A 23129-nucleotide genomic window follows, 5' to 3' on the forward strand; every position below is an offset into this window, starting at 1 on the left:
TTACAAACTCTTAGAAATTTGTTTTAGCCTCTGCAGTTACTTTCCTTAGGAAGAACTGTTAGTACTTGAGTTCAGCTTCTTCCTCAACTAGCCCTGACGCCGCTCACTTGAAGTATAAAGTTACTGATGGGAAGCCCATCCATCATGGATGTGATCACCTGTTCCCTCTTCATTTTCATCCAGCCAGTGAGATCTGTATTCTGGAATTTTAGAAATTCCCATTTGCTGTCTGTTTGTTTTTTAAACAAATTGACAATGTTCTTCCTTTTGTATCAAGCTATAATTTATCTCCTAAAATAAATACAAAAATCTTTATTCATGGAGATTTAATAGATATATCTGTGGTTTTCTTCCTCCACCCTATTCTGCTTTATCTTCTCAGTAAGGTAAATTGTTCCTTACCAAGTTTGATTTTTTTCCTCAGCACTTTGCTGAAGAACAAAATATTCCAAATATTCCAGGTCGACCGAAATTTAGTCATGTACATTGACTCTGGGCTCCTATCTGTCTTTATCTTACCCTTAGCCTCCTGTTGCCTCACTCTCCATGCCTTTGGCTCATGGCAGACTGGTTTCTTCATTCACTGTCACATCGACTAGCAAAGCTGAGAACTCATTTGATTGCTTTTGTCAGAAACCTCCAAGGTGGTATGCACAACTTAGTAGCTCTGATCTGCCTTCTAGATGATTACACATTAGGTGCTTGGCCTGCTGGTAAATACCTAGCTCCATTCAGCCACTGTTCAGCATAGGCGCTGTCCTGAACAGCAAAACCCAGTTTGTATATTTTGAAATACTGTGATAAGTTTGCTGGTTTCTTTAATAAATCAGATGTACACTGCTTCATGAAAAGCTGGTGTAAGAGTATCTAAATTTAGGGGCACCTGGGTGGTTCAGTCAGTTGATATCTGACTCTTTTTTTTAATGTTGTTGTTTTTTGTTTTGTTTTGTTTTGTTTTGTTTTTTTGAGGGGAGAGAGACAGACTGTGGGTGGGGGAGGGACAGAGAGAGAGGGAGACACAGAGTCTGAAACAGACTCCAGGCTCTGAGCTGTCAGCACAGACCTGACCTGGCGCTGAAACTCACCAACCATGAGATCATGACCTGAACTAAAGTGACGCTTAACCAATTGAGTTACCCAGGTTACCCGAGCATCTGACTCTTGATTTCAGCTCAGGTCATGATCACGCAGTTCATGAGTGCAAGCCCCTGCATTGGACTCTACACTGACAGTGCAGAGCCTGCTTGGTATTCTCTCTCTCTCTCTCTCTCTCTCTCTCTCTCTCTCTCTCTCTCTGCCCCTCCCCCATTCACTCTTTATCTCTCTCTCTCTCAAAATAAATAAACATTAAAATTTTTTAAAGAGAATATCGGGGCACCTGGGTGTCTCAGTCGGTTAAGCGTAGGCTTCGGCTCAGGTCATGATCTCATGGTTTGTGGGTTTGAGCCTGTATATATATATATATATATATACACACAAGGAAATACTACATGGCAATGAGAAAAAAATCTGGCCATTTGTAGCAAAGTGGATGGACCTAGAGGGAGTCATGCTAAGCGAAATAAGTCAGGCAGAGAAGGACAGATACCATATGTTGTCACTCATAGGTCTAATAGGAGAAACCTAATAGGAGACCATGGGAATGGGAAAGGGGGGGAAAGAGTTGGGGAGAGGGAGTGAGGCAAATCATGAGAGACTTTTGAATGTTGAGCACAAACTGAGGGCTGAAGGCGCGGGGGGAAGGGGACGGGGGTGATGGTCATAGAGAGGGGCACTTGTGGGAAAGAGCACTGGGTGTTATATGGAAACCAACTTGGTAATAAACTATTAAAAAAAAAAAAAAAAGAAGAAGAAGGAGCTAATGAACCCAGGCAGCAGAGGTGAGAAAATCAGTGACAGATGCCAGGACATTGCAGAGATGGTGACCACAGGATTAGGTATGGATTTGATGGTGACATGTAGATGACAGACAGGAACCGAAGATGGCTCCCTGGAGTAGAGGCTGAACAGTGAAGACAGGTGGGAGATAATGATGCCAGAACGCACATCAGAGATGTAGGAAGAGCAGCAGGAGGTATTGAGGAGTTCCGTTACATTCATGGTGCCTTAGGGATCTCCACATGGCAATATCAAGCAGGAGCTGGAGCCGGAGGCCTGGTGTAAAGGAAAGAGGTCAGACTTAGAGCTAGTTGTGCAAAAGTAAGAACTGAAGCTCTGAGATGAGCACCCTGGAAGAGGGCGTGGTGTGTGGGAGGAGAGAAGAGCATGAACAGAGAGCTAGTCATGAAGCCAGGCAAGTGTGAATTCCAGGAGAGAAGCTTCAGAAACATATTTTGAAAAAGTGGGTTAAGAATTCACAGAACTCTGGGGCATCTGAGTGGCTCAGTCAGTTAAGTGTCTGACTCGACTTCAGTTCAGGTCATGATCTAACAGTTCGTGAGATGGAACCCCCACTCGGGCTCTAGGCTGACTGCATGGAGCCTGCCTGGGATTCTCTCTCCCTCGCTGTCCCTACCCTGCTCGTGCTCTCTCTCTCTCTCTCTCTCTCTCTCTCTCTCTCTCTCTCTCTCTCTCTCTCTCTCTTTCTCTTTCTCTCTCTCTCTCTCAAAATAAATAAACATTTTTTTTAAAGCCTCAGGATTCACAAACCAAGCTTGTGTGTCCCAGAGCCGTAGAGCTAAAGTGCCATCCTTGATGATTATCCCCTGCCTTCAAGGCTCCTTAAGGAGCTAACACCAAAGAGTTTACATTATCTGGCAGATGATTACTACATCTGAGTCCAGGCAAAACTGAATGTCAGATGTAAGCAGAGACCTCATTTCATATTGATATGTCCTGGAAGGTTGCAAAGCACTTTAGAATTCTTAAAGATCAAAGAGCTTATATAAATATAAGGTACTTTGTGCTGCATATTACCATTTTTATTACTGTCATCATCATTAATAATCATCATCACCCACTGCTGTGAAATCATTAGTTATCAAGAGACATCTGAAAGGATTCTTTGAGCTCATCAACTCCTGAGGTTGTCTTTTATTTAAGTATTTATTTTACTTTGCATCTATAACTTCATGCAGAAAGGGTTATTTGCTATTACCAGCTCTGTACTTCTTGATCCAATGGCAGAAATGATGATCACAGTGAAAATTAGGGAGTTGAGTTAGTGACCTTCCCTTCAGACTCTGCCTAAACTGTGTATTCCCAGAACCTATAATAGATCCTGAGATCTAGGAAGTTCTATGAGTACCCCTAGAATATAAGTATCCCGAACAGGCTAGAGAGCAGCCACCAAAGAGGAGACATTAGGCCACCATCCATGCTCATAGTGCTCCCTGACCCGCCAACTGCACCCTTCCATCCTCCCTCAGAAATCTGCCTGCAGAAGTCGATCTTTATACTTGCTTTTAGAACCAGCTAGATGTCACTTCTACAGTCTAAAATCTGTCTTGGTTTTCTATTGCTGCTCGAACAAATTATCACATCTTAGCAGCTTAAAACTACACAAATTTGTTATCTTATACTTGTTAATATTAGGAGTCTGAATTAAGTTTCACTGGGCTAAAAACAAGGTGCTGAAGGAGCTGTATTCCTTCTGGAGGCTCAGGGTTCTTGGGCTGTGGGATAGTCAGTTGGCAGAGAATACTTAATTAATCATTTTGACCCATTGCTGGATCACAGTGCTTTCCATTGTTTGGAAAACACATTATTTATCACTTGTAGGGGAAAGAAGAAATGGGAGACTAGTTAATTGTCAATTTAAAGTTTAGTAATGTACATACTAAAAAAAAAAAAAAAACACTAAAACACTAATAGGCACTTGAGCAACTATGAATGAGGACAAACAATCCTTAAGTCTGAGGGAACACTAGGCAACGGAACAAGAACAGGCTTTCTAAAGAATGGGAGCTTTAGAGTAGAGTTTTGGAAAGACTTGTGGCTTGAGAGAGAGAGAGAGAGAGAGAGAGAATGCACTCCAGGTTGGGGCAGGAGGTATCCGGGTAATGAACCAGAGGGGCTGCAGAGACAAAGGGCAGGGAGCCTGTCACATGGAGAGAGCCTGCCCAGCACAGCAATAATGAGAAACAAGGCTCGTCACCACCAACCCTCCTTCCCAGCCTCACTTGGCTCGCAGCACATCCTCTGTTCCATGTTGCTGTACCTCCAGCCTGTCTGCAGTAACTCATCTGCCCCTCCTCCTGTATTTCTAGCTTCTTTCTTCCTGTATTTTACCTTCTTGTATTTGTCTCCCTGTACTTCATCTTCTCTTTTCTTGCTGTCATGAGTCTTAATATCAGTCATGGCATCATCCTTAAACTCCACGTAGCCACTATTCTTTCCGAGACCACCAATCTGCCTTGTGGTACAATGGCATCTGACCCCTAACTGTCTTAAATTCTGTAAGCGTGCCCCTCACACGTTCTGTGATGTTAGTTAAACAAGTTCTGTGGGCAAGACTAATTCTTGAACAGTCCACAGCTGTCTTGCTGCTTAAAAGGCAAGTAAGGAATGGAGAGGGTCTTACTTTCACAAGAGGAATTTGTTTATCTCATAAACATGGGTCCTTAACAGCCATTACAAGATCAGTCTAAACACGCGAGGGTATTTTCCCAAATATTCTTCAACTTTATAATGAAATGTTTCCCATTCTTACAGGGAATTTGTTGAGAATGAAATTAATCCTCTGTGGAAGTAGTATTAGAAAGACATTATGCATTTTAGATTTAAGTTATTTCTATTATTTTTAGAAAAAAAGGTTAGCAGAGAAAATGCCTAAATGATCATCTAAAACCACTTGTTGAACTTTGGGGAATATGTCAAGTTTCTCTAAGTCAAGATGGTGAAGAAAAATAATCTGTTTCTGAATTCGTTTTAGCTTTGGAAGTTTAGGGAGTGAGTGCTATGTTGCCTTATTGAAATTCTAAAATTTAAAAGAAAGTGTGGTGGTAATTTGAATCTGTTCTACTGGCTAGCATTAGAAATTTAAAAAGTGTAAGTCTCAACACTTTTTATTCCCAGTCCTCACACTTTTATAAATCTTAAAGCTTCAAACTTCTCCTTACTTCTGTTTTTTCCACTGTAGCATAACAATGAGTATTTCCCACATATTCCCCAAATGTTCAACCAGTCTCAAAGGGCATATTGAAAAACTGATGAATTACTAGTTTCAAGGCCCTGCACAAATGTCAGCCTATTGGTGAAGCCTCCTTTTATTTCTTCAGGCAAAGTTAGCACTTAACCTACTGTGAAGCACTTGTCCCATTGTATTGCGATGTGTCATTTCCACCTGGGACCTTGGGGCAGGAATGACATCTGATGGCCTTGGATAGTACCTGGCATATAAAAGGGGAACGACTAATGAATGCCCGGCTGCCACATCAAAGGATTATTCTGCTTTCCAACCAGCTCTGGTGTAAGCAGAACTACTCAAACACTGTGACAAACTATAATTAAATTCCAAAATAGCAACCAAAAAAAAAGTATAAAAATATTTTTCTTCATTTTCTTTCTATTTGAAATTCTACTGCATGATGTGTATTGAATTTATTCACACCTTACATCTGTACATCCAACCTTTAAACAAAATTCATATGCCTCCATCTTTGTATATCCCCTTTTCATGAGTTATTTATTTCTTGCCCTTTTCTTGTCTTATATTTCTGATGATATTGCTTGCTTGCTTTATCTTTTCTGAAATTCTTTTTCCCAGAGGTTCTGATTGTTTCCCTACTCCCCTCCCTGCAACTTCTTTCTTAAGCAATTTAGACCATCTCAAATAAGCTTCTAACCCATTCCAACCCACCAGAGTCGTTTACCGGCTCCTCTTTATAGGAAGAGTTGGCAATGGGGATATTACGGTCTGACTCTGGTGTAGGTCCCTTTGACGTCCATCTGGTGTGTTGTGGGTACACTGCTGTGCACTGCCCATGTGAGAAACCTTACGTTGTCTTTGAGGTCTTGGAGGGAGTGCACCAATAGCATCACTTATGCAAAAGGCATACTAGGTTGTTTCTAATCAAGAAAAGTACACCTGCCAAACAGACACATTTTCAGTTTTGAGCTGCTGATAAGAAATGCCTTGGTGGCGGCTCCCATCCTTCTTGGACCGACTCGGAGACTGTATGTGGCACAAGAGGTGCTCAGCTGTTCTTTTGGCTTTGTGCTTTGCCCATGTTCCTCTGCTACTTCATATCCAAAACTTTTTGAATAAAAAAGTGAGACTTATATGGAGGCGGGTTCGGCCCAGGTCATGATCTCGCTGTTTGTGAGTTCGAGCCCACATCAGGCTCTGTGCTGACAGCTCAGAGCCTGGAGCCTGCTTCAGATTCTGTGTCTCCCTCTCTCTTTGCCCTTCCCCTGCTCACACTCTGTCTCTCCCTCTCTCAAAAATAAACATTAAAAAACTTTAAAAAGTGAGAAATAGCTACAAATGACTACTGGTACTTTTACTGTGGAGCCAAAGTCTACCAGAAACCTAAAGGCATGTTATCTCGCCCTCACTGAAATCTTCAGTGTTTTTCTGGTTTTTTTTTAAGTGCAATCATAAATATATGATTGTGTATAAAAGGTAATAGTCATATAGGACAATATTTTTTATATAGTTTATTACCAAGTTGGTTTCCATATAACACCCCGTGCTCTTCCCCACAAGTTCCCCTCTCCATGACCGTCACCCCCTGCCCCTCCCCACTCCCTCCTCAGCCCTCAGTTTGTTCTCAGCATTCAAAAGTCTCTCATGATTTGACAGTATTTTTAAAATTCTGAAATAAGCTTTGGACTTACAGAGAAGATTTTCCTATTAAGGCTTGCATTATCTTCCTCTTTGTGCAGCCATTTTGGTAAAATATATAGTCAGATGCAATGGAATAAACTTGAGACCTACTTTCTAAAATAAATATCTAAAATATAGTTTTTTTAATATTGTTTTTCCCAAATGAGGAGATGGGGTCTGATTGAGTATGGCTCTCTTGCTAAAAATTTTACCTTCTACTGAGGATGTGTAGAAATAATTCTGCTGGACCCATGGGTCAGAGGAGAGGGAGAATGTGGATAAAAAAGTTCTTTTTTGAGGCCTTTGTTTTGTGTTCTACCAAGTTGAGAAGAGAGAGAAGCCATTTTCACACAGTTTGGCACATCTGTAAAATGTAGTGTGAAGGTGGGGGGGGTGGGTAAGGAAGTCCATGGATCTAAAACCTGTTTTTCTATTGGTGATATGAAATATTCTCTTCATGAATCAGCACCTCCCACTTTGCCCTAAAGGTGGGATGGCTGTTGATACCAATGCATTGTCTCCTCTTACAGCTGGTGAGGGAGGGCAGTGGGAGGCAGTGCAGCCTACGGGAGTAGACACTGAACAAACAATGCCCACACATCCGATCCTAGTGTGGGCGGGCGGTGGGTGCCCGGGAGCGGCAAGGGCTTGCACCCAATCGTCACATATGCTGCTGAGCAACCACCAACTGATCCAGAAAGGAAGTGAAAAGATAAAACGCCAGAGCCCAGGACGTTTCTTATCCCATAAGGACAGCGGTGGGTAAGAGTAGTTTTAATCATGGTTTTCTTTAACATATTTATGAAAAGGGTGGCACTTAATCTCCTGTCACTTGGGTTTGTCTGGCAAAATATGAAACTAAATTTAGTTGCTTGTCCATTTAGAGCATCCACTATGGGCATATTACTTCTAATTTGTCAGTTTTACATTTGTTACTCGGTTCTACACAGTCTTGTATGTACTGTTTCATCACTTTGGGATAAGCATGGATGTGAGCACCATTGCCTTCTAGCTTTCTGCAACAGAAATAACTTTATACATCTGCGTCATTGTCCCTATATGTTGATGTACATTTTTCAGTCATTTTGACTGAGATCACTCTGCCATCAACCGTCCCCAGCTAAAAATTTATATTGTTCCGCTACCCACCAATTTTGAAATCTAAACTAAACTGCTGTCCTGCCTGTACATGGGAACGGCCACCCTGGTGTGGAATGGAAATGCTGTTTCAGGACAAGAGTCCTTGAGTGAGTTTTTTGAAATGTTGCCTTCCAGTGAGTTTCAGATCAGTGTGGTAGACTGCCAGCCTGTCCACGAGGAAGCCACTCCGAGCCAGACTACAGTCCTTGTTGTGATCTGTGGGACAGTGAAGTTTGAGGGCAACAGGCAACAGGACTTTAACCAGAACCTCATCCTGACCGCCCAGGCCTCACCCAGCAACACGGTGTGGAAAATAGCAAGTGACTGCTTCCGGTTCCAGGACTGGGCCAGCTAGTGGTGGCAAGAAAGGCCTCTGTTTCACCCCCAGCTCTGTAGGGAAACACAGATCTCAAAATGTGGGGACATAAGTTCCTTTCTGTTACTTCAGGCCACACCACCCCATCTTAACTCTGCATTTGTTGGAGTCCCATGAACCCCTTTCTGAATGTAGTCTTTGTCATAGATGCCTTTTCAAAGTAGTAACTTTTCTATTTTTCTACTATTGCTTCCTAGAAATACTCTCCTTTTCTGCATTTTCATGATGTCGCTCTTTTTTTTTAATAATCCAACCTCTTTTCTTTCCTCCTTCCTCCATCTTTATTAATTTTCCAGGCAGCTAAACTTCATTTCTGATTCCTTTATACTTTGTGGTCTACATCACAAACTGAAAGGTAAAACATGTATTTGTTTTTAACCATGAGGAAATAAGTCAATATTTCTTTTGGATCTTCTGTGTAGGTGACATTTTGTGCCTCAGTTCCCACTATAGGAAATGTGGTTTTTGCAGTTACTGTTTTTTATGGAAATCATTGGCAATGATGTTAGTTTATTCATCTGCAAGAAACACCAAGGAAAAACACTCTGGTTACATAAGTAGGTGCTAAGATAGAATGCAGCATCAGAAGGTTGTATGTTTAGCTATCTACAACCTTATCATCTCAGTGTCCTTGTCTTCTAAATGAATAGTGATTATGTTAACCTACACAGAGGTACTGGGAGGCTAAGTTAATGTTTGTGAAACATGTTGAGATTTTATGACCAAAGATACCATCTTAGTATAAATTATGTGGTTATTATCAAAGAAAACCTCTCTAATAAGGAGTCTGAATTAATTTGGCTGAATTAGTCAACATCCTCTGTATCTACTTGTGAAGCCCCAAACCTCTGATCTCTTGGAATTTTCTCTCTCGATCCTGGAGTCTGTTTCTAGGTGTTGGAGAGGGTTAGAGAATAGGTCATGGTCACGGAATTATAAACAGAGAAAATGTGTCAGGTATTTGTAAGCACTCAGATGAAGGACTGGACCAGGTTTGCAAGGCAACTACTTCGGGTGACTATCCAGCACAGCCACCCAACAGATGCTTGCTGGACTCCACATTATGTCAGCCCTGGGTGCTCCTGGTAGCATTGGTCATGCCATATTAACAGTCCCTCTATCCAGCTCAACCCATGTGGCCAACAGGAACTTTGGTCCATACTGCACAGAATCTGACTGGCTTTTAAATGATTCTCTTTACCAAGCTGATGAATATATCTGCTGTATTCTCAGCCATAATGTGGTTAAGCTTTTCAGGAATATGTACATATACAAATACTCTTCCCTGACTGATGGAGGGTGGGAATGAATATAAAGTAGAATATTTAGAAACAAAGTCAGTTTGACAGGCATGGTGGAGGTAAACAGTCTGATTTCTGCAGGAATAGTGTTGACAAGCAGCAACTCTTGGGAAGCTTCCAGGTACATCATGTGCTCAGACTTCAGGGATTTAGGCAATATAAAACAATTTTTTAAGGTCTGAAGTCATTTACATTAAGTGAGCTATATGGGTTAGGGTTTTATGTTATCATTTTATATACATTTGTAATTTTTATTGACTATTTCCAGAAATAAGTATGCAGTTAAGCCACAGCTGTTGCTTGAGATGCAAATTCTTCATTCTTGTGTGCTCTGCCCCAGTTGAACTCGACAGGTTTACAACTGAAAGTCCATTTTCATTGAGAGAAGGGGCATTTTCCTTCCCCCAAAACTTCAAGTTCTGGTTTTGAAACATAACTCTCAGTCTCAACCTTAAATCCTAGTTAGAGCATAATTTCCTGATAAATTCCTCTTTTCCCCTTTCTTCTCTGGCATAAGCAGTGTCTCCAAGCCATGTAAGGGCAGCTCAGAGAATCAAGTTCTTGCCTTAGGAAACAGTCAAGGCCTTGGTCCACATCACTTGTTCATTTCTGTCTGCTCTTGTGAAAATCAGCTAAAAACTTCAGGTGCTTCTTCCAGGTTTTGGGGTGAGGGGAAGGAGCAGGCTGTAAATCACCTTGCCTTGGTGTTGGCTTTTGCCACCATTTTGAATCTGTGACAGATCTCTGCTGCCTGAATCTCTGATTTTTCCAGCACGGAACCTCATTGTTATTTCCTACAGGTGCCTGGGGAGCATTATCTTCTCCATCATCATTTCATATGGGGAAACTGGGTCACCAAGAGGCTGAGTGACTTGCCTAAGGTTATGCTGTATGGTAGTGGCCCAGCCGGTTCCAGGCTGTGGTTCCCCATTAAGCCTCCCTCCCTTTTCTCTAGGGTCATGTGTTCTAGGTCACCTGAAAACTTTGCCTTCTGCCCCTTGGCCTTCAGGGACACCTGCTCTTGATCTGTTCCAGCCAAGGTCCCCTCAGCTCTGGCACCAGACGGCGTGGCTAGCACTGTGATTCTATGAAGGTCTTCCCTGGCCTTTTCTCAGTGCAGTTTTTCTCTATTGCAGTGAGTGGGTTTGCACCTACTTAATGGTCTGAAACTGTAAACCCAGCAGGCAGAGTCCGGTGACATGTTCAGGGGACGTAAACCTGTCCTGTCACCTGCAGAGTCGAGGCTCTGTGAACCACTCACAGGCCATCTGAGAGCATTATTCATTCAGCTGCTCTCCCCCAGTTGTTCTGAAGAACTGTCTACAAGTGGGAGGGGCAGTGGCCCAGCTGGAGTGCATCACCATGTTACCTGACAATGGCTCTTTGTCCTTTTAGTGTGTGACTGGCTCGCATTTTACTTACCACGTGAAAAAGTCTTTTTGAGGAGTGCTCCTGGTTTATGTTTAAAAGAGAAATCAAAGCCACTGAGATACAGCATAGTAAGATGTGACTCTAGTGGCGTTTTGCTCTTCCTCTGGGGCTTTAGGGAATGTTAGCAAGGCCCAAAAACCCACCTGGCAGTCACTTTTGTTTCTTTAATGTGCCCTGGGAATTCTTAGAGTAGACTACTAGATTTTAATTTAAATGAAATATTTTGATAACTTTAAAAGGAATCTACCCAAGCATGTATAATACTCATAGTTGGAGAGAAAACCTAACCTGCTGTTGCCAATATCTAAACCATCTTATGGACCACTTACCTGATGCAATGGGACTGTCTCCCCAACACCTTCTTCACATCTTAGCTGTACTATTATTAACACCATACTTCATTGCACAGCCCCTTCTTTATCCCCGAGCAGTTCAGATTGGAACCTGCCCCATGTGGCATGTTTGTTCTTGTCACTGTCACTGTACCAACAGTGCCCCCAGAGGGGTGCCAACTGTAAGGTCGGAAGGGCCCCCCTTTCCCATTCCTCCTCCTTTCTGCCTCTCTGAACGTGCCCCACAGCTTGCTAGGAATGCAAAAGAGTGACATTTCCAGCATCTATAGAGTTATGGCCTCCTAGTTGTTTCCTCCCTCCCTGTGAGATATATAAAGATGCCATGTTTTGTTTCACACTTTCTGTGAACGGTGAACAAAAGGCTCACTCTTTATGGCCCTTCAAGCCGTAGGTGTGGATGGGCACCTTCCTCACTTGGTGCTCCTGGTTGTCTCCTCTCTCTGCCCTTAAAAATGGATGAACAATGTGTTTGTTTATTCTTATTTCAATTATTTATGCCTTATTCCAGAAAATATGTAAGAAAATATAATTACCTCTGTGAGTACTAAAGGCATAGACTATTTTGTGGAATCTTTCGTGTAATAACAGAGTTCATACTCAAAAACATTTTCCTCCCATAAAGCACATTTTAAATGATATTAGGGCCCAGCCCTGCCCAACAAGCACCTATCTTCCCAATAACATATTGAAAGTACTAATAAAAAAATTTTAACTGCACCTAATTACCATATATAACATTGTTTTTCTACTTAAGCACACGTTCTGAATTCCAAATCTAGGTGCTAATGACACACGTAGGTCTTTTAGTAAGAGTGGGGTGGGCGGGCGGGGAAGGATGGATGCCCAACAGATGTTCCTCTAGCTAAAGCTATGTGTGGTCACTCCATTTGAGGGCTGCCCTGGGGAACACAGGGGGCAATCCCATCAAGTGCCTCCCTCCCGGCACTCTGGAACAGAGCCCTTAAAAGTTGTCCCATCCTCACCTCTCTGAACTGTGTTGCTGTTCAGTCTATCTTTACAGTCTCTTCTCCCCCTTCCATGAGACCCAGAAGTATTTTTCAACAATAGAAATATGAATGGAAAGATAGATATTTTGCAAAATCACAATCTTTTTGGCCCATGTTTTGACCCCGAAACCTTATGAGTTGGTTTTGCTTTCTTGAAGTCACATAAAAAGTATGGTTAACAGAGACGTGGTTCTGGTGGGCACAATGGAGATGTAATTTTAATTCCTTCTATTCCCAACCAATGATAATATTGAAATTTTGAGTAAACAACATTGGAGAGGTACTGAAACTTGAGATTCACTTAACTGCTAAAATACTACTCTGTTATCCACAAACCACCAGTTATAAATGTTTCCATGCCCAGTTCAGCTGACAGCAAAAGAATTTGGAAAGTTAGAAGCTAAGACCTAGTAAGAGATGCCAAACACTTCACCGCCTTCCCTAAAATATTGTCATGAATGTTTGCCTTTAAAATAATTTCCTTAAGGCTTAGAGATCTGTTGGACAGCATAATGTTCAATCATAAAAGATAATTGTGCAGGATACTTCAAATTGACATAAGGCACCAAAACCTTTAAAAGCTGCATTCATTCAGATTTGTTTGAGATAAAATGTTGAGTCAGAAAAGCAGAATTAAAAATGTACGAACAGGGGTGTCTGGGTGGCTCAGTTGGTTAACTGTCCGACTTTGGCTCAGGTCATGATCTCACAGTCCGTGTGCTGACAGCTGAGAGCCTGGAGCTTGCTTCAGATTCTGTGTCTCCCTCCTTCTCTCTCTCTCTCTCCCTCCCTCTCTCCCTCCCTCTCTCTCTCCCTCTCTCTCTCTCTCTCTCTCTCTCTCTCTCTCTCTCTCTCTCTCTCTCCGTCTCTCTCTCTCTCTCTCCCTCCCTCTCTGCTCCTCCTTCACTTACTCTCTGTGTCTCAAAATAAAATAAGGACATAAAAAATTTTTAAAAAAGAAAAGAAAATGTACAAACAGTATGATCACAACCATATAAGAAAAGTAAGCAAAACTTAGAAGGAAATAATCATTGAGCCACATTCTTTAGACTTCTCTTGTATTTGGGCCTCATTTCAGCACAAATGTAAATAAAGACCCTTAAGGGGTCTTTCCCTCTGATGTACTCTATTTTCTAAATATTTGCTTATGAACATATATATTACCTTAAAATGGAAAGGAAAAAAATGTTAGTCAAAGATCCCAGAGATGTTCTCATCAGTTAACATAAAGAAAGCATGAGGAAAAAGACCAGTATTTTTCATAGGGCCTCAGGTTAGAACAAGTGAACAGAAAAACCTGGATGTGTCCCTGGACTTCACCCTTTTCTCCATGGCCTCCTGCCTCTAGCAAACCTTCGATCTGCTTCCTGCATGGCCCTTGAGTGTATCCCCCGCTCCAATGGAGACAGCTTCACTAGCTTCACCTCTGCTTTCATCCCTTCCCCTGGCCCTTCCTCAGTCATCAGAGCAAAACCACCACAACCTTGTTTGGAAAGTGCAGATCTGACCATGTTCCTCCCGGCCTCAGGTCTTCCAGATGCACTCCTCTTCTCACAGTGGCCTTCTTGCCTCACTGCCTGCCCTTCTGTTACTGTCTGGCTCCAGCCCTGGGGGGCCTGCGGATGCCACCTCCCAGGACTCTGACATGATATCCCTTCCCTCTACCCTCCCCATTCCCAAAGAGTCCTTTAGCTAACTCTCCTCCTCCCTCAGGTCTCGGGCTCATGGGTAGTTCTTCTCGGAAGCTTCCTCAAATTTCCAAGACTGAACGAAGTTATTCCCTCTGCCATTCTTCTGTAATGCCTGCACTTCTCGGGTGCTGCCTACCACCGTATGCAGCCCGCTGATTCTTGCCCAGATTTTCAAAATCCAAAAAGCTCTGGAAAAAGCAAATGTTTCTCATAACCCACATGGCAGCACAATCTGGCCTGAATGGACACGGGACTATTTATAGTCTGTCTTTATTTCATTTATCATAAATATTCATAATTTCACACCTCTTTTGCTAAAGAGATTTTAATTTTGCTGAAGAAACCTGAATGTGTCTGATTATGGGGTGCTTCTCAGACATTGCTGGGGGTGTTAAGAAAGACGAGATTAGGGTAACTGCATTCACCATACAACTTCTGACGGTAGAAAAGGGGCACAGGCCAGATGCAGCATCAGGACGGGTATAAATGGGGCTGGCCCAGACAGAGCAGGGCAATGTTCACCTGTGTGTGCTCCATCTGTCATGTTGTCTTTCTGGAAGCCAAACTAGCTCAACTCCACAATGCTCCCCAAAGCGTTCGCATAAGGGATTGCACACCTGGGTCCTAATTGCAGGTTTCTGCATCTCTTTCCGCCACAGTATTTTAAGCTCTAAGTATAGGGAAGGTGTTTTATTCCATTTGTATCCCCAGTGCCTTGCCAGATACATACACCCAAGCACCCCCATTGTCCTGCATTTTAACTCTGAGTTTTATCATTAAATGTTGTAATAGCAAAGCCATTTAGTAATCCAGTTTCAGGGGCAAGTGGGTGGCTCAGTTGGTTAAGTGTCTGGCTTTGGCTCAGGTCATGATCTTGCAGTTTGTGAGTTCAAGCCCCGCGTCAGGCTCTGTGCTAACAGCTCAGAGCCTGGAGCCTCCCTCACATTCTGTGTCTCCCTCTTTCTCTGTGCTGCCCCTGCTCATGCTATGTCTGTCTGTCTGTCTGTCTGTCTGTCTCTCTCTCTCTCTCTCTTAAAAATAAATGGACATTTTTTTAAAATCCAGTTTCAAAGATACATTTTAGGTTGAACAAATGTGTATCAACCCTTCAAATGACAGAATTATGATTTTCATAGCCAGATAGCCCTAATATTAGTCCACAAAACATGCAGACAGGGCTATGTTTTATTTATTCACTTTCTTGTCATTTATTTCTCTTCTCATACATGGAAATGATAATAAAACCAGCAGTTGTAGTGTGGCATTTGCTGGGCACCTATTATATAGGAGGCGCTGTACAGAGCAAGCCTTGTGCATTTTCTCACTGAGTCTTTTCAGTAACATCATGAGGCGGGTATTTTTATCTTCCCCATCCATCTGTTCAGGCCTCTTCCTCTCTGGGGTGCTCCTTTGATTTCTTTCTAGCAGTCTCTCTGCCTCGTCCTCTTCCTTCAGCAGATCGTCTTGACCTTCCTTCTTCACAAGCACATTCTTGCCTGTTACCTGTTGTAGTTCCCAAGTGCCCATCTCCTGGAGCCTGCACTGCTCTGCCCAGCCTGCTCACTGCCCTGCAGGCCCACATATCTTCTGTCCCATGCAGGGTGGTCCCCTCACTCCCTACAAATGCCCCTCCTGGAATTTTCTGTGCCTTTGCTCAGTCTCACCCCACCCACTGTAATGTTCATTTTCCTTTTGATGGACAAGCACAGAATTTAATCCTTGTATACAACCTTGTGTTGCTGGCTGATTATATCATCAGTGATGATCTTGTCCCCTTAGCAAAAATGTTAACTTGTCTGAGTCGAGAACCATGTCTTCTCATGCTGTTGTATCTTCACAGTGCCTGACACTGTGACTGACAGATGATAGGTGATTAATAATGTGAGTAATGGCTGTAGAAAGTCAGGGTGCACCAACATTCAGAAACACATCTCTCACATGAGAGAACCATGTTTTTAAACTCATTTTCACAAGAAGCCTATATCAAAAGTGAAAGAAAAGGAGAACAGAAATATGATACTTCAAGTCCTAAACCTGGATCTAGATATCAAATTATGGAAGAGACACAACTGAACATCAACACAAATGGAAAAAAAAAAAAAAAAAAAGAAACCAGAAGCCTTGACATTGTAGCTTCTGTCACTCATTGTGAACCAGGGGAGGGTTATGAGATGCTCAAAACCACAGTTGTGTCTTGGGCCACTTGAATGGCAGTGTGATGCCTAGGAGGAGCTTCGGTGTCTCCTGTTCTTCTCCCTGCTGGGGCAGAGCATGGCCACAGGGGTGCTGACAGACACGCCCAGGGAGACTGGCTGGCTTGCTGTGCACTGAGTTACTAGGTGTGGGAAAGAGGGTTGTAGTTGTAATTTATACAAAATAGCTTTCAATGTACTTCTCTATCCAGTACAGAGAAAGTCGTATACAAAAGCAACGTTCAAGAAAATTGTGAATGAAAGTTCCTAAATACTCGAGCTACAGACTCCCTTTTGGTATGACAAGACATGTTTCCATATGTTGCATTATCAGCCTGGGGTGGAATTGGAGATAAGAAAGGTGAACTCAGGTTGCAACTGCCTTGCCTTAAGACTATTTACAAACTATCACTTAAAACGTCTGCTTCCCTCAAGGAAGAGAGAAGGAGGGAGAAGCGAAAGAGAAAGTGGGAAGGTAAGAGAGGGAGGGAGGAAGGCCGAGTGAGAAGGAGAGGGAGAGGGAGGGAACCAGGACTCCGCGCTTGCTCGCGCAGTTTGCCCCTCCGTGCCCTGCGTGTCCGCCAGCTCTGTTGTTCAAGAGCAGCTATCACAGAAGGAACCCCCAGCGCACGCACTCTCCTTGTGTGCTGAGGAGAGACCCCAGCCTTCTCAGCTGAAAGCCGCTGCTGCAGCTGTAACTCGCGACGGGCGCTGTGTTCATCACTTCAACTTGTCTTTGCACATGTGGGCTCCTGGCCAACTGCATTAAGAAATCCTCCGAGGATAGTGATCTCGAACACAAAAACCAGCAGTCATAAGTCAACACAATTGATCTTTTCTCAGTGAGGACCAGGGTGGTGTTGTCACAGAGAAGAAATTATCTTTCATTGAGAAGTGACTTCCCCCAGGGTCACCAGCAGGGCAGTGAGGCTGTGTGGTTATCTGCAACTCCACGTTCTGGAGCTCTAAGACCCTAAGTGCTTATGGCTTAGAGGCGTCAGCCTGGAAACCTGCAGAAACTTACCCCTGGAAGCTTTTAAAGGCCGTCACTCCCCACTCCACAGGCTGACGCCACCGTGACTGACAGTGCTGTTAATAACACCTTGGCTAGAGGATGGGGAGAGGAACAATGAACGAACGCACAGGTGTTTGTCTTCATTGTGGCTTCTCTCAGAGGCATTTTTGTTCTCTCTAAGGAGCAAGATCCAGTACATCTAGTGTTACCCTTTCTAGTGCTCCTTAGGACCGGCCCACTCCTCACGTACAATTATAAAACATAACCAGGACCAGTGTGGTTAAGGAAGGGGTCAGCACATTAACCTCTCAAGTGGGCAAAGGGCGTTTTTAATCAAGCTTTTCAGAGAAAAAATGGAAACATATAATGTTTTAGTCCTGACTATGCTACCATGTGTTTTTCTAGTTTTGTTCTGCTTCAGTGTCCTCATCTATCAAACCAAGGAGCCAGACCAAGAGTTACTAATGCCCTAAATGTCTTTAATTCTGTTAAAGATTCTTTATCAGTGCCTGGGTTAACATATACCTTTACAAAAAGTCAGACCCAGGCTACTCTTGTTAAAACAAGACATTATGTCAGAGATTGCTGGGAAAACAGCTCTTGGGGTACCTTTCTTCAATGTCTATCTGGTCTTAAAGGGGAGATTCCAATTTCAAATTCAGTAATACCCCCAGAGAGCTATGTGTCATTTAAAAAGAATCTTTCACACCCCCATCTCAAAAATCTTGGACATCTGACATTTCATAACATCATGTCTCCCTATAAACAGCAGACTCCTACATTGTGAATCTGCTTTCAGCCACTTTGGAAAACCCTTTTTCTTTGAATCAGAACATGTTTTGCTCAAATAAAATTATTCTATCAATCATAGGTAAGTAAAACTAATTCATTTTAAGAAATTACTTTAAGCTTATAGAAATGAAAAATATTTATAGAGGTATGAAGAGGAAGAAACTTATTTATAATTTTTTGTAAAATGTACATATAATATAAAACTAATAAGACTTCAGGGCGCCTGGGTGACTCAGTCAGTTAAGTGTCCAACTTCAGCTTAGGTCATGATCTCGAGGTTTATGGGTTCAAGCCCGGCATCAGGCTCTGTGCTAACAGCTCAGAGCCTGGAGCCTGCTTCAGATTCTGTGTCTCCCTCTCACTCTCTGCTCCTCCCCTGTTCATGCTCTGTCTCTCTCTCAAAAATAAATGAACACTAAAAAGAATTTTTGAATAAAAGTAATAAGACTTCTGCCCCACTGACCCTAAATTTAATGGTCTAATATAAGACAATGGGATGGAATAGATTATCTTATTTTTAATTCTGTTTCACAAAGAGCATTAAGAGAAAATAAGATTAATTTCTTATATTTTGGACTCCAGATAGATAGCCTTTAAATTGTATAGACTTTATGTTCAAAAATTGCATGAGTTAAGGAAGGAAGTTGCTCTGTCGATGAAGGAAAGACTATCAAAGTAGACATGGGTTTTAGACCTAAAAACTCATCAGCAAGGAGTAATCAGGTAGGGAAGGAGTGCTTTCTAGAGAAACTGGAATTGAAAGACAGGACTTTCATCATTTTTATTTCATTTGCCATGGGAAAGCAATAGCTGAAACATTCACAATGAAAAAAAGGTTACCTGCATTTTTGAATGATAAATACAATTTCTGTGAGGAATTAAGGCCACACAGTTTATTATAATACAAAGCTTAACAAACATAGTTCATCCCTTTGGACAGAATGATGTACTCCACTATAAGGGATGGGAGGAGGGAGGGGAAAACGGGATTAACAAAGAAATGGACTGTAAATATGTGAAGGGGCATCTCTAGTCATTCATTGCACAGTTGATCACCTAAAGCTTCCTGAACCTAGACATCACTATCCATCCTCCCCTGAGTGCCCTCCTTTTAAAGGGCCACAGCCAGTTTCTCTGGCGTTGTCACCAGAGCGTCTGCCCAGGATCCTGTACTTTGCTATTCTGGTTTATGAATAGGGTAAGTTACTGCTGACCTCTCTCCTTGACTTCTGCCGCTCTTTGTCAGTTATCTTTTAAAATACAGTAATAGTCTCAGATTTCAAGAAAGGGCTGGGGTGGATTTTGCGTCTGATCACATACGGGCCTGGAGTCCGGTGACAGACAGTGACTCCTGCAGGACACTACCCACAGGTGGAGGGAGTGGCCTCAGCGAGTTTTGTGCTGGCACCTCCACCTGTTGTACAGGACATGCATCAGACAAAAGAGCTCAAGTCTGCCAAACACCAAAAACAGATACCATTCTCATGTGACATTGCTATATTTCTCCGCAAATCAACATCCCTGATGTCGGTCTTTAATTCACCCTATTTCAGCCACCAGTAAGAATCTAAAATATGATATAGAATCCTTCCTGTGCAACTTCGGACTGTATTCAGGGTACTAGGAGTCAAAGGACAAAAAACAGGCTTTTTTTTTTTCTCCCCCTGCCCTCAAGGAGAAACTAATACAGTTTATGAAACATTCTCCAGGCTCTCCCCTCCCCTCCTGCTTTAAGAAGTACTAATGAGCCCCATTTGATCTGTACATCAAATTTTCCATTTTTAATTTTCTTCTGATGACTTTTGTGACTTTTGAAAACGAAATGAGAGAATTACTGATGTTTTTCCAGCACGCATAATAATTAAATTCAGAAATAAAAATAAAAACATTCCAAGAGTAGGGGCACCTGGATGGCTATTCAGTTAATCATCTGACTCAATTTCAGCTCAAGACATGATCTTACAGTTTTGTGAGTTCGAGCTCCACATCAGGCTCTGCGCTGACAGTGCAGAGCCTGCTTGGGATTCTCCGTCTCTCTTTGTCCTGTCCCTTCTCACACTGTCTCTGTCTCTCTCAAAAATTAATAAATAAACTTAAAAAAAAAAAGAACTTTCCAAGAGTGGTTACTAATAAAATTGAGAAGTTTCCTTAAATGATTTTTAAAAATTCTCATACCCAGATGAATTAGTAGGAACATGAGGATTTTTCCTTAAAGAAATATTTCTTTGCCTGCACTTCTATACAGTCTAAAATTTCTGCCACACTGTTAAATACAAAGTACAGTTGAACAATCTGAGTTTGAAGTGCATGGGTCCACTTATATGCAGATTCTTTAAATAAATAATTACTATACAATGCTCTGAATGTATTTTCTCTTTCTTATATTTTCTTAACAGTATTTTCTTTTCTCTGTTGTAAGAATACAGTATGTAATTCTTATTACATACAAAATATACCTTAGACAACTGTGTGTATTATTAGTAAGGCCCCCAGTCAAGAAGACTATTAGTACTTAAGTTTGGGGGGAATCAAAAGTTACATTTGGATTTTCCGCTGCATGAGGGGGAGCTGGCGCCCCAAACCTTGCATTTTTAAGGGTCAACTGTGTTTCAAATTAAAGTTTCCTATTGAGAGTCTTTGGATAGATGGACAAAATAGACAAATAGGGGGAGATCCATTTTTTGTGGGAGTTTACACATGTGAGGGGCTCCCTTGTAGAAAAGAATGTAAAAATAATTAACCTTTAGAAGTTTTTACACATGTGGAGGACCATACGAACTGTTCAGGGCCCCACCTGGCCTCGGTGCCTCAGGCCAGCTGGTTCTGTGCACAGGGAAGGTGTGTTTGCTCCTTCACTGCACCCAGGAGGACAGGAGACACAGCTAACGCATACTGTGCCATGATCTGTGTGAGTCACAGGGTAGTGCCTCCCAGAGATGTCCCCATCCTAATCCTAGAGCCTGTGCCTGTGCCACCTTACATGGACATGCAGGTGTGATCAGGCTAAGGGTCATGAGATGGAGAGATGATCCTGAATCACAAGTCCTTGTAAGATGGAAGCAGGAAGATAGGAGCAGAGAAGGAGCTGTGATAACAGAAGCTGGGCTCGGAGTGATGTGAGGAAGGGGCTGAGCCGAGGAATGCCAGTGGCCTCTGGGAGCCAGAAGAGGCAGGGAACCAATCCTCCCCTGAAACCTCCAGAAGGAACCAGCCCTGCCCACACCCAGAGCTGGAAGAGAATATGTTGTTTCAAGTCACTCCTCCTGGGAATTTGTTAGGCAGCCAGAGGACAGGCCTCACACTTCCCTGACTGCCGCCTTTCCTTTCTGGCCCTTCCAGCACACCTCCCAGGGTCCAGGCCTTTCTGAATTCCCTGCTAGGCCGTTCAGGGCCCAGGGCCCTCCTCAGACCCTACTCTGGCTTCTTTTTATTTTCCCAGCTCCCATTTTCCTTCTTTCTCTTTCCATTCTTAAAATATAACCCCCTCCCCAGGTTTATTTTTCCAGCCTGACCTACAATCTTCCTTTCCTCTCTTCATTAAGGAAGAAACTGACAAGTCCCTTACTGGAGGAGCAGCACAAAATACCACACTTCTGTAACACTCAGGGCAACTTCTCTTATTTAACACTGTGTGGATCTGTGCTTTTTTAATAATACGTAGACATAAACATAGAATAGATAGAGCCTGTAGAGCACAGAGGTTTGATGGTTTTTAAGGGTCCTAACTCTGAGCTACACATTAGTTCTACATGAAAATGGAGATTGAGAGTTTCTGTCACTCCCTTAGCCTAGGCTGTTATCAATGTGTGCCCATGAATCCTAGTGGCACTGTCTACTCAGAATACTTTTGGAATTTCCATTTGGCCAGATGACAAGAAAGCATTCACAATCCTAAGGAGTAATTTATCTGCTCCTTCCTGAGGAAATATGCACCCCTACCACAAAAAAAGGAAGCCAGGCCCCAGGCTGCCGCAGAGGCGGCACCTCCTCCAGAACACTTCCCCATGTCCCCAGGTCGCACACGCAGGGGAGAGATGAGGCCTCGAAGGTGCCAGCGCGCTGCTCTGCTCAGTGCTAGGTGCTGGGGTGCTCATCACTTCTCCAGTTCAACCCCACTTTGTCAACCTAACTTAGAGCAGCTCATCTCCCCACCATCTCAGTTCTGTAGTCAGGAGAGGGGTGATTCCGTGTACTTTTTCTAATAAGCAAAATCCCCAGAGATAAGAGGCCACCACCACAGAATACTCCACTCTTCCTGGAAATAGAAGAAAGACTCTGCCGAACTTGTTTGCAAGGGAGGAGGGTGTTCTTCCTGATGCAGATGCATGTGCGTATTTACCACACAGGGGTGGAGGGCAGTTCGGGGAAACCAAGTTTGGATGTGAAAGATCTCAGTCCTGACTTCATAGGTGTTGCCCACCCATCCCAGGCCTCATCTCCAGTAATATTTCACATGTATATCATCTATAAATACTGCAGTGTGTGTATATGTGCATATATACACAAAGCTAAAGTATACATTAGCCAAGATAAGCTGTGTCTGCCAGGGCTTTAATCTCCCCAGGAGGCTGTTATTACTGGAGTCGGGCCCTGGAGCGCCAGCTGAGGAGAGGAAACTAGATTCTAGTGTGCAGGCCTGGGAGGAGGATCTCTTTGTCTCCCTTTTCTTCTTAGAACACACGCATAAATAGCATTCACATGTGGCCACAGATGATGTAATATGTATGACTTGTCCCTAAAGATGACTTTCTTGTCAGTGTGTTACTTTTTGGAGATCCTTTACACTTGATAGTCTCCGAATAACACTGGATCACTATGGAACAAGAGAGAAGGAACATTATAAGAGCAGTCTATGAAAAACCTACAGCTAATATCATCCTCAATGGGGAAAAACTGAGAGCATTCCCCCTGAGATCAGGAACACGACAGGGGTGCCCACTCTCACCACTGTTGTTCAACATAGTGCTGGAAGTTCTGGCATCAGCAATCAGACAACAAAAAGAAATAAGAGGCATCAGAATTGGCAAGGAAGAAGTCAAACTTTCCCTTTTTGCAGATGACA

At 42.8% G+C, this 23129-nt stretch overlaps 2 protein-coding genes across 3 annotated transcripts in view; both read left to right on the plus strand.

Moving 5' to 3' along the window:
• GMDS (GDP-mannose 4,6-dehydratase) overlaps positions 1 to 23129 on the plus strand; it is a 631992-nt gene that overhangs the window by 539668 nt on the left and 69195 nt on the right. Inside the window, exon 10 of one of the 2 annotated variants that reach the window (XM_029944958.1) lies at positions 526 to 687. The exons of the other annotated variant lie outside the window; for it this stretch is intronic. Within the exon in view, the coding sequence (XP_029800818.1) occupies positions 526 to 687 (162 nt within the window). Of the gene's footprint in view, positions 1 to 525; positions 688 to 23129 lie in introns of those variants that run through there. 2 annotated transcript variants of the gene reach the window in all.
• Positions 7938 to 8393, plus strand: LOC115296361 (NTF2-related export protein 1-like; the record flags this gene model as incomplete). Its single annotated transcript, XM_029944850.1, has 1 exon — positions 7938 to 8393. A coding segment is annotated over one exon (327 nt), but the record flags the coding sequence as incomplete, so codon positions are not given.

Source organism: Suricata suricatta, chromosome 7 (genome assembly GCF_006229205.1).
Source record: "Suricata suricatta isolate VVHF042 chromosome 7, meerkat_22Aug2017_6uvM2_HiC, whole genome shotgun sequence".
NCBI classification, from domain to species: Eukaryota; Metazoa; Chordata; class Mammalia; order Carnivora; family Herpestidae; genus Suricata; species Suricata suricatta.